We start from the raw sequence: 12,534 nt of genomic DNA, 5'->3' as shown, positions 1-12,534 counted from the left end.
TTGGACACTGTCGTGTCCAAATATCAGCTTCCTCACTGAAAATGTGCCTGAGATATTGCCAGGACGAGAAATAAAATAAATGTCATTTATAAATTGATAGTAATTCAGTAATTAATTAATTCATTGATTAATCAAAAAATAAAAAACATAACGATTTTGCCAGAGCACATTTTCACTTTTTTCCCCAAATGTCAGCTTTCTACCTCAAAGGATGGCTGAAATATCACCCAAAGAAATAATAAGGAAATTAATTAATTAATGAATCAAAAATGTTGTTTGTAGCCAAATCACTTGGTCACTTTTCACATCCAAATATCAGCTTCCGATCTCAAAAGTTGTCTGAGATGTTGCCCAGATGAGTAAGAAAATAAATAATAATTAATAAATTGATCTGTTAATTTAGCCACAAGGGGAGTTTGTCGGCCCACACACGAAGTACCAACACATAAAAATGCACCCTTCCTTTCCCTGTTGCGTGCGTTGTCTGGCTTTTCAGAGAAGACATATGCAAGTTACACTTTCGTATTAAACAGAAGACCAAGAAGGAATCCAGAGAAATAAAAAGCAAATATGGAGTCAGCAGGAGGAACCTGGAGAGGATTCGGGTTTCAGCTGCGACTCCTTTCCCCTCAAACCCATCCAGGCACAGCCAAGTGAACCTTACAGAAAACCTTCTGCAAGAATTCACTTCTCCTTAGAAAGATAGATAATGAAAGAGAGAAATAGAGAGTGAAAGAGATGAAATAGAAGAAAAAGCAAGAATTAGAATGAATAAAGAGAATGTGAAAAAAATTATAAAGAAGTGTGAAAGGAACCAAGAATAGAGATGTCAGGAAGAACCCAAACAGGTAGATTTCAGCAGTTACTCTTCAGGCTCAAACACAGCAACATGTACAAGCTACTATCTACTCTTTGCCACCTCACATGGCATGCACAACATCACAACTTCATCCAATGGGTCCCTGGTTCCAAAGAAGGCTCGAACCTACACAAACACATGCACCATTCTACTTGAATGTATACCCTCTCCAACGTAACGCCATACTTTCTGTATACATTCTGCTTCAGCGAGCTTGTCACGTTCAGCTTTTTTAGTCTAATCGTATGATGCACTTGGTTCAAATTAAAACTCTAGTGTTTGTGGTGTATTCACAAATATGTGATTTTAAACCTATGTTGAAAATATACCTCTCAAAGTTAAACGTCAAGGTCTTACACCCCAAGGATGACTAAACCACCATTTAGGTTTTTCTCCCAATAATATGGTCAGTTCCTGCTTGCACTGCATACCTGGGCGGTGTAAGGAATTCCCATTATCATTTGAATGAAACAGATAAGCAGAACCACAAACTCTTTTCTGTGCAGCTTTTGGAGCAGGTAAGGGCCACAGCTGTCCATCACGAATGTAGCAATCGTCTCCACACTTGCAAACTGGAACATTGAGTGAGAAACACAAAGTAGAGGTTGATCACTTCACAATACTGTACATCAAAACCATAAAGGATTATGTAATATTTGTTTAACAAAGCAATCATACTTCAATCGACAATTTTAAATGAGGTGATGCAAGTCAATTTTTAAAATGGACACAATTGTTTCATGCAGATTTAACAAAATCATTTTTTGGCGGTCACCTGTGATCAATAAGTTTAAAAAAACAAACAAACAGAGAATCATGGGAAAAGTTTTGTCTCAAAGATTTGCGTGCTATTGCAACAAATTTCAACATGTCAACATAAAGAGATATCTCTCAAGCCCTTGCTGCTTTGCATATCATTTTTGCAATTAACCCTGTGTAGAATTATAAATCTATAAATACTGTAAACCGTCAATTATCGTGGGTGCTATTGTCACGGGTTTCAGGAATACGAGAATCATGCCGTCTTCTTCATGCATCGAAGCAAAGCCAGCCATCCAGCCCTGGTCTTACAGGCCATCTCCGAGCTACGGTCTCTCTCGACCGTGTGCGTCCCTCACTCCGTACTCGTGCGTTCCCCCCGCAATCTCTCTTGACGTCACACTGAACAACCGTTCCACCTCCGGGGCATGGCTTGCTCACACAAAACCCGGAAAGGTGGGCCTTCTCGCCTGTTCAGCACGCGTACCTCACTTCTGATGTCACGCCCATCAATCTGCAGTCTAAGCGGCGTGACTTCGCCTGCCATCAAGATTGGAGATCGGGCTTCTCATACTTGGTCATGCAGCTCGGTTGTAATAGTCCATTGCGGGTTTGTAATACAAAGAACATCGGGGAAAGTCACAGGGGGGGGGGGGCAATCACATACTGGGGAGCTTGTCCTTAGTCCCTTTCTAATTAACACCGCACCCTCCCCCTCCCCCAGTGTGGTGACAAGTATCACTTAAGCTCAGTTTCCCTCCTTAATTTACATCAAGATGTCTCCTACACGTCCACGGACCAAACAACTGTATTCAATCGTAACTTTTCTATTAATTTCTTCCATCGACCCCCACAACCGTAACAATATTCTTCAATATGCGCAGATACAGCATAGTGATGCATCACAAGATGTGTGGAGCCATAAGGGTAATGTCCTGCAACTGTTATGTGAAGTGACAACATATCTGCAAAAATAATTGTGGGAATTTCTGAGATGTTGTCCATCAGTATGCCCTGAGCTGTGGAGTAGTGTTGCAGAACAACATTTCTGGAACAAGAATGTCAAACCAGGTGAAATTTACAGAAGTGTAGTTGTACAGTTTGGTGATGTATGTCTCAAATGAAAGTCTGAATTGTGAAACCGATTTAGAAAGGGAAGTAAATCATAATTGGATGATGGAGACACTCATGTTCAAGCAAATGCTATGCTGCCTGCTTACTTCCTATGTACTTCATGTTGCATCCTAATTAAGGCTGCCATTATGCCTGCAGGATCGGGGTAGCTTATGGCTGCTGTGAGGTGTGGTTCCACAATTAGTGCCAGTAATTTTAATGTTACCTCAGAGTTTCTTCATTGCCAAGGAGGACAAAATCACCATTAATGGTTTTTTAAGAATCTCTGCCACCGAAGGTGAAGGAGGTTATGTTTTCACTTCTTTCTGTATGTTTGTTTGTAACTTGCAAAATCTAAGATTTTTCAAGTATATTGGTCATTCGATTTTGTTATTCTGTCTGTCGGTTTGTCTGTTTGTTGCCGACAGGTCGCAATTTCAAACCGATCTTCACAAAACTTCAACACATGGTAGAGTTTGTCATAAAAAAGAAGCTTAATGTTTTTGAGGTCAAAAGGTCAAAAGCTCAACAACTTTGGTGAGTTTTCTAAAATCCTGAATTTTCATCTGAATGACTTGAAATTTGAAGATGATCTATATTTCAGGTCACTAATTTCAACCCGCCAATTATTTTGGAGGTCAACATGGACCAAAAGGTCAACATAGGACGAATTTCTTAAATTGTCAATTTTCATCTGAGAGACTTGAAATTTGAAGAGGATTTATATTTCAGGTCACTGAATTCAACCAACCAATCATTTTTGAGGTCAGCATTAACTTAAAGGTCAAAATAGGCCCAATGTCAACAACTAAGTTGGTATTGCCAAATCCTCCATTTTCTTCCGATTGACTTGAAATTTGAGGAGGATATACATTTCAGGTAGAGAATTCAACCAGCCAACTATTTTTTCGGTCAACACAGACAAAAAGGTCAACCTAGACCAAAGGTCAACATCTAAGTAGGTATTTCTAAAATCCTCAATTTTCATCTCATTGACTGTAAATTTGAAGATAATTTGCGGATCAGTTCATTGAATTCCACCACCAATTATTTTTGAGGTCAAATTTGTTTTATGGACTTTGCTTGTGTCGTACTCTGCACGACATCTTCTTCTTGTTTGTTTGTCTGTGTGTTTTTGTACAGGATTTCTCAAAAAGTTGTGAATGGATCCGGATGAAATTTTCTGGACTGGTGTGTGACAAGGAAGAACTGTTTAGATTTTGGAATTGATGTGGATCTGATAATTTTTTTAAGTGATTCTTCACCATTGAGAGATAGGGCTAAACCGATATCTCAAAAAGTTGTGTACGGATTTGGTTGAAACTTGGTGGACAATTTGGGGGTGTGACCATGACAAATTGATTCAATTTTGGTGAAGATCAGAATCCGGATCTGGATAAGAGAGTTATTTAATTTTTAAAGTGATTCATCAGCATTGAGAGATCATGTCAAAAACTATATTTAGCATGATATTTCAAAAATGTATTGGGCCAGATATGTTCTCAGAGATCAGGCATCAGAGGTCAGAGGTCTGTATTCAGAGGTCTGTATCAGAGGTCTGTTTTCATTCTACTGAGTGCCCTTTTAGTTTTTTTTTTTTAAATTTAGAGCCAACTGTGACTTTCTGAATAAACTTTTGCATCAGTAATGGGGGATTGACGTTTTTTGACTTTGACCTAATTTTCAAGGTTATGAGCGAATTATGGACTTTTAACATTTTTCACCATAACTCAATTAAGATTTGTCCGATAAAATCAAAATTTCCCTCTCATGATAGGCTAGAGTAAGTTGCATTTAAGCTTACTTTACATCACACCCCTCAAAGTCAAACGTCAAGGTCTTACACCCCAAGGACGACTGAACCACCATTTAGGTTTTTCTCCCTTTTTTTGCCAATGTCTATGCTGTAGCTCAGATCCAGCTGTGACTTTCGGAATGAAATTTTGCAGCAATAATCGGAATAAAAATTATGCGGGGTTGACATGTTTGACTTTGACCTATTTTTAAAGTCATGACCTAATTTTAGACATTTGAACATGTTTCCCCATAACTCGACGAAGGTTTGTTTGACCAGAACGAAATTGCCCTCTCTATATAGCTAGCTGAGACCAATCCTCATTTACGCTTAATTTACATCATACCCCTCTGAGTTCAAGGTCAATTTCAAATGGCAGTGTGACAAAAAAGCATTTTTTGTCATCGCTCAATTTTGCCAATGTGTAATCTGAAAGACTGCTTGGCCTTCCAAGATGCTCTTGCATCGTAATAGTGGACATGCAGGGAAGTTGTGTACCTGATATTTGATGTGCGTCCTTGACCCACTATTTTCAGATTGTCACCGAGTTAACAAAAAACACCTCTTTGATCAAAACTTGAACGATTTTCATGATGTTGAATTTGATCGACATGCTGTATAGTGGATGGGAAAGATTTTCTTAATTTACAATCTATCCCTAAATGTTGAACGTCAAGGTGATATGGTGGATCAAGCATAATGTTGTCAAAATTGGATCATGGGAACTGGGGAAGGCTAACCTTTGGCAGCAATTTGTGATCATAAATATCTAGTTTTTCTTGTCTTCCCTTTTTTAAAAACATGGAACTCTGACTTGCATAATGTAGTAGTGTTGGAGTGGGGATGTGATTATTAATTTGCCCCTTTGTCCAAATGATTGTTGTTGCACAGGTTACCAGGGAGTCAATGCCCAGGCAGAAGAGCATGAAGAAGAAAGAAACGGCCCAGACAGATGCAAGTGGCATTGTTGAAAGCACCTCAGGGTAAATCATAAACACCAGGCCAGGGCCTAAAAGTAGGAATAATTTATCATTAGACACAATATCATCAATGGTATACACAATAACAAGGAGGTGTGATATGCACAACATTAGCAAGAATAGAAAATATCAAGGGTAGAAACTTGTGCACATTTGATGGCTCTTTCGATAAAAATATAATGAAATTTACATCGTACCATGCACAGAAGGCCAATACTCAATTTACTTATGAAAAATATTATTAAACCTTCTGAAGTGTAACGTTTTTCCAATTTACATCAAAGCTGCTTCAATCACGTGGTGGGGTGGGGGGGGGCAATGTTAGTCAACAACCCATCAATGCAACATCAATACACACCCTTCCTTCATTCACTTCATGGTTAGAGAAAAAAACTTTTAGAATCATCCTCTTTGGTTTATGGACACAGCTTGGTTTCTATCAGTGATCGTCACTATTTTTAGATCCTCATGGAGGATCTCGAAGTCTTACTCACATTGTTGTTCTTGTGGACTTTTTTGTTTCACAGCCTTCAGTTTTCATCGAAACTTCCTGAAACTTGGTGTATACATGTAAAAATACCCTGTGCAGACAGTCACGGTCTCCAATTTTGAAAATTCCTCCAAGAAAAAAAGTTATGACGTCAAAATATCTCCGCTAATGGAAAACGCCTATAAAATTATCTCCGAAACGAGGAAAGCTTTTTGAATTCTGTTCGCGGGAATCAAACAGGGCATTAGCAGAGATGAATTACAACACATATGATACATCATTATGACGTCATATCAATTTTTATGACGTCATTCCTATTTTTTGACATTTTTCGATCCTCGTGGAGGATCTCAAAGTCTTAATCACGTTGTTGTTCTTCATCTTCTTCTTGTGGACTTTTTTGTTTCACAGCCTACAGTTTTCATCAAAACTTCCTGAAACTTGGCATATATATGTAAAAATACCCTGCGCAGACAGTATCCATCTCCGATTCTGAAAATTCCTCCGAAAAAAAAAAGTTCTGACGTCAAAATATCTCCGCTAATGGAAATCGCCTAAAAAATTATCTCCGAAATGAGACAAGCTTTTTGAATTCTGTTTGCGGGAATCGAACAGGGCATTAGCAGAGATGAATTACCGTACATATGATACATCACTATGACGTCGTTTCAATTTTTATGACGTCATTCCTATTTTTTGACATTTTTTGTTTCACAACCCAGAGTTTTCATCGGATCTTCGTGAAACTTGCCATCTACTGTATATGAAGAAAGCCCACGCGCAGGCAGTAGCCATCTCCGATTTTGGAAATTCTTCCTCGAAAAAAAGTTGACGTCATAATGGCGCCGCTAATGGAAATCACCTATACCATTATCTGCGAAACTAGGCAAGCTGTTTGAATTTTGTTTGAGGGAACCGAGCCAGACATTAGCACAGATAATTTATCACAAACCTGATACATCACAATGACGTCATATTCGTTTATATGACGTCATCATTAAGAGGACGAGGATCTTAGCTCATTTGAGTTTTTTTAGAGGAGGGCCACTTTTGCCGATAAGGCATCAGTGTGATAGCAGCCACACCGCCTGCAGGACCACATCACGAGTGATATTTGGCCACACACCCACATAGTCTTCTTCATCGTGGTTAACTGGGATGCAAGCAAAATTGTTTTTAAACTGCCATCTGCTGATGTGGTTGTGTTACTTTTATGCTTCCCGTTGGAATATTCTTTTGAAACCACTGTGCCAATTTTTAAATTCAATTTGATTATCCGAGCAAAGACCTTGCCCAGCACTGAGAGCAGCGTCACCCCTCGGTAGTTGTTGCAGTCTTGGCGATCACCCTTCCCTTTCCAGAGAGGGACAACAAGGCCCCTCTTCCAGTCAGTTGGGATGATGCCTGTGTTCCAGGCAGAGCACAAAACTGCATGCAACGACACGAGTGCAGCATTTCCACCAGCCTTGAGAAGTTCGGCATGGATGCCACAGATCCCTGGAGCTTTGCCCCGTTTCAACTGGTTCACCGCAGCCCCTGTTTCCACAAGCGTAGGTGGACCACAGTTGATTTCGAGGGTCAGCAACAGGGATTGTAACACCCTTGACGTCCAACTCGACAGTTGGGGGATCAGCCTGGTACAACCGCTCAAAGTAACCGGCCCAGCGGGCATTCACTTCAGACTCCTCTGTCAAGAGCCTACCACTCTCTGCTCGAACTGTAGTGCTCCGAGGGATGGGCTTGGATGAATGTAATGCGCGAATTCCCCTGTAAGCAGGACGAGAATCACCTGTCCACAGGTGATGCTCTACCCCCTCACAGATTCCTCGCACATAGGCCTCCTTGTCCACCCTCAGTGCACGTACAGTTTTACGCCTCAGCTCCCTGAACAGCTCAGCTCTGCCATTCAGCCTGGCCCAGCAACTCTGGTCAATGGTATCCAGTGTCCCTTGAGAGACAAAATTCTTCTTTGCCCTGCGGTGAGCTCCAAGGCATCCACCGGCAACATCAAGGACGGTGGTCTTGAAGGCGCTCCACAACTCTTCAGGACCCCGCAAAGCACCCAGACCCCCCAAGTGTCCACTCAGCCTGTTCGCAAACTCCTCAGCTACTCTCTCATCCCTGAGCTTGGCAACATCCAGCCTCGGCTGGGATGGTACCATTCTCCAGGATTTAAGGTGCAGCTTTAGAGTTGCTACAACAAGCCTGTGGTGCGTATTGAGGAACTGAGCACTCCGGTAGACCCTGCCTCCAACGCACTCCCTGCAGTTCTGGATCATCCTCCAACGACCGTCAATGAGGACATGGTCAATCTCCTTTGCCACACCGCCAGCGTTGGAATACCAAGTCCAGCGATGAGCTTGTGGGTGCTGAAACCATGAACCAGCCACCCTAAGTCCATGACTTCTTGCAAAGTCAAGGAACTTAGTGCTATTCTGGTTCATAGTTCCTGACCCATTGGGACCAACACACACCTCATAACCGTCCCTATCAGTTCCAGTCGATGCATTGAAATCCCCCAAGACTAGAAGTGTATCTCGTCTGGGGCACTGATCAACCACAGACTCGAGTGTGGCGTAGAATGCATCCTTCACGGTGAGATCACTCGCCTCAGTCGGAGCATAAACAGAGACCAGGGAAATGACACCTAAGGAGTGACGAATCCTTAATGTCATAATACGCTCGTTGACCGGTGTTACCTCAATTATCATTGGGGTCAGCTTATTGGACACAGCTACAGCAACTCCTTGGGTATGGGAACCATCAGAGCGACCAGACCAATAGTAGGTGTAACCACCCACCATTATCTCGCCGCAATCCGGTCTCCGAACCTCAGAGAGAGCTGCAATCCCGATGTCCAAACGCTTGAGCTCAGATGATAACAGAGACAGGTGATCATCCTCTCTTAGGGATAGGACATTCCAGGCACCCACCCGAAGGGACCGCCTCAGGTTAACCCAAGGAGACCGCCGTCTGGTGGACGACACCTCAGCACCACTCCGACACACTCTCCCGCAATCTGACCCAGGGATGTTACCCCGTGGTTGGTTTCCCTCCTATCAAAGATTGGGGGTCCCGAAGGCTTTGCCCCAATCCCGTCATCCGGTGAGCTGCCCTGCGAAGGGAAGCTGCACAGGAGGTACTCCCACGGAGTGGGTTTTCAGATTTTTTTGCGTTTTTGCGTTTTGCGGAATGAAGGGTTTTACGGTGGCCAGAGTGCAAATCCTGCCACCAACCTCCTTATAAGAAGTGACCCAACTGCAGGAGGACGTCCGCAGACACAGTTGGGCACTAGATATGGATGGCCGTTGGCTCACAAGGAGCTCCTCTGCCCTTTGACAGGTTTTGTTTTTAATCCTGCTGGGTGTCCATATCCAAACACCCTCCTCACCAGAAAACCTGGTGGGGGAGACGGTTTAGTCGCCGACAACCCGACCATGGAACAGGTTAGTACAGGTTTACATGGGACCTGTAGTAGGTCACAGATCGAACCTGACCTGACAGGTTTCATCATTTTTATATATTTCATTTTATATATATTTCATCACTAAAATATAAAAGATCAATGTGTGTTTCATCATTTTTATTGTTGTTTGAAATTTTTAATATTTGAACTTTGTTTGTATCAATTAATCCATATACGTTGATTGAAAGATTATTCTTTTTCTCCAATTTAGGAATATCTGTTATTGGCATTGCGAATTTAAAATCTTTAATGTCCAAGGTATTCTCATATTTCATATATTGTTTTACTCTTTCTGAATTACAATTTGGTGGATGTAAGTGAGCAAGAACAGACCAGAGAAAACATTTATTATCATTGTTCTTAATATTAACAACTGCCTTCTTTAGTTTTATTTCTTTTGTTAATTCAAAATAAGAAGAAGCTTTAAGAGGGTTTGATTTTAGAATGTGTATATCTAAAAAGATGATTTTTTAAAATATGAAATCCACTTCCTACCACTGTATTATCAACATCCTCCTCTTGTATTGATAATTCTTCATCAACCCCTCTATTCAAAAAATCTTGAAATGATGTCATAAAATGAAGATCTGTTCTCATATAAGGAGTTTGTTCTTCATCTTGTCTTTTCATATTCATTTTCACTCCCATACAAAACTTTGAGTTTTCATTTCTTTTAATGTCTTTCTAATAACTTTTTCAACATCAGGTTTAACTCTTTCAATTGATTCAGCTATTGATGATGGACCAGGTTCTCCAAATTGAAAAATCCTTATTTTTATATGCCCTTTAAAGGCCCCATCAGTGTTTTCAAAATAATAGTCTCCCTTTACTTTAAACTCATTTTTCTTTTGTTTTTGTGATTGAAGATGTCTATGATAACTACTCTTCAAAACATTATTTGAGCAGATATCACAATGTTTTCTTTCCAACTCAAGAGGAGATATTTGATGAAATAGTTTAAATGTATGTTTGTTTGTTTGAAGGTGTTTTTTATAATATTTATATTCGTGATTACCAACATCGCAGTACGTTGTATTCACCATATTTATATAATAAAACTTTGCTGAAACTAAAATTTTCTTGATGAAAATTTCGTTTAATTTAAAGGTGAATCTGTGCTTTAAACCATTTTATCCTCCAACTTTTATCACTTAATAAATACAATGTTTCAAGACACAAAAGACAAGTTTCAATCAATCTCTTCATTTGTAAAAGATACTGAGAAATATGTCAAGGATGTAAAATTGAACAAAGTTAAATATAACAACTATTGGATAAAAACAATTATGGTGGATAAGATGAGTTCTTCAATTTCCTTCAGTGGAAGGGCTTTTAGTATACCTTGTAGAACATCAATTAAAGTATCTCAAACAAAAGTTTCTCCTCTCCTTCTGGTGATATATTCAAAACTAGAAAAAGCAATGAAACAAGAAAAAGTATTATGTAAAAACAACAACAAAAAGTAAAACAAAAACCTTATGGATGAAGCTTTAGAAAGAAAAGATAAGACCATCTGTAATATGCAAGGAGAAATTTGTATTTTGTTCAATAACCAGAAAGATGTAAATCCTGATTAAATAAAGGATGTTAATATATCAGGTGAAATGACATTTCGTTCCATAGTAGTTAAGGATCATTTTAAAATTCCCTTTAATATAAAAAAATGTTGCAGTTGAATCTGCTAATGAAAAAAAGTATATAGATAATGATGGTAATATTATTAAATATGAGTCAATAAGAGTAGGGTGAATATACTGATTCTGGCTCACTGTTCCCCATGTAAATGAATGGGGGATTTTCAGCGATTCATTTTTTCCCCCTAAAAAGTAAACCCCCTTTTTATCCCAAGGTATATTTATTTGTCTCCCCTTTTAACCGAGGGACACTTTTTTCCAAATAACCAATGCAATAAGATAAAGATTTGTTCAAGTAGTAAAGTTGTAATGTGATTTGGTAAAGGTGATTCTTAAGATTTATCTGAAACGTTTAAGTCTCGGGACACTCTTTTTCAAATAACCAATGCATATTGTTTAGCTCTCATTGAACCTATAAAGATTTGTTCATTCTCAAAATCCTTCAATCATTTAATTTTCTTTGCACAATAATCCCCATCTAAAATATTTAAAAACAAAACATTTGAATCTTTATATTTTTTTAGATACCCCTTTTGTGCAATTACGAAATGATAAACTTCTCTTAATGCTCTTGTTTGACCACCTCCTGAGCCACAGGTTATTTTTGTTAAGCCACGCCCACTTCCATAACCCCGCCCACTTTTCCGAAGCACTGCCCACTTTCTAATCCAATTTTTATGAGCCCCGTCCACATTTTGCTTAGCCCCGCCCACTTTTCATGAGGTATTTACATATGCCACGCCCAGTTTTGCTAAGCCCCACCTACTCTTACATCATTTCAGTTCATCTGTGACTCACAAAGAAATCACCAGAAAATTCTCGAATGTTATGCTTTTGAAAAATTTGCCTGGGCTTGCCCAGGGAATTTCCAAAGGAAACAAACCCACCAGTCTTTCCCTATAATAGCCTCAAGCCCAGGCTCCATTTTAAACTTTTTTTTTGCTGGCAATGGTGTGCTGTGTGCTTGCCTGGAGATTGACGACTTGGATGGAACGAAACCTTCAAGTTGATGAACTGGATTCAAACCTCTTATCCATTGAGGTAAGATTTTATTTCCCTATTTTCAGTTTGATTTAAGCATCGACTCATTTAATAATTAAATAACTTAATTAATACATTATTATTTTCTCTCACAGGAAATTATATCTGAAAATACCGATTTTGCCACAACTTGGGGCAAAATTGTTGGCTTGGTTGAAGACCTTGTGAGTGACCAAGACCCACAGAACGAGCAAGACCTTGAGGGGGATGAGCTTGGTTGAAGTTCTACTACTTGTATGGAACTAAACCTTCACTTTGATGAACTGGATTCAAACCTCTTATCTGTTGAGGTAATATTTTATTTTCATATTTTCAAAGTTTGAATGAAGCACTCATTTCATAATTAAATCACTTAATTAATACATTATTATTTTCTCTCACAGGAAATTGTATCTGA

General features: G+C 39.5%; 1 protein-coding gene across 6 annotated transcripts in view; it reads right to left on the bottom strand.

Annotated features, from left to right (window-relative positions):
* Positions 1-12,534, bottom strand: part of LOC147011057 (sodium- and chloride-dependent GABA transporter ine-like) — a 129,302-nt gene that overhangs the window by 56,001 nt on the left and 60,767 nt on the right. For all 6 annotated transcript variants that reach the window (XM_085860235.1, XM_085860231.1, XM_085860233.1 and 3 more), the window contains 2 exons: positions 5,423-5,535; positions 1,291-1,431 (listed from right to left, as the gene is read on the bottom strand). In XM_085860235.1, the coding sequence (XP_085716361.1) occupies positions 1,291-1,431; positions 5,423-5,535 (254 nt within the window). The remainder of the gene's footprint in view (positions 1-1,290; positions 1,432-5,422; positions 5,536-12,534) is intronic.

This window comes from Eptatretus burgeri, chromosome 16 (genome assembly GCF_056783735.1).
Source record: "Eptatretus burgeri isolate ZD-2024b chromosome 16, Ebu_testis_v1, whole genome shotgun sequence".
NCBI lineage: Eukaryota > Metazoa > Chordata > Myxini > Myxiniformes > Myxinidae > Eptatretus > Eptatretus burgeri.
This window is presented reverse-complemented; position numbering and strand designations above follow the sequence as displayed.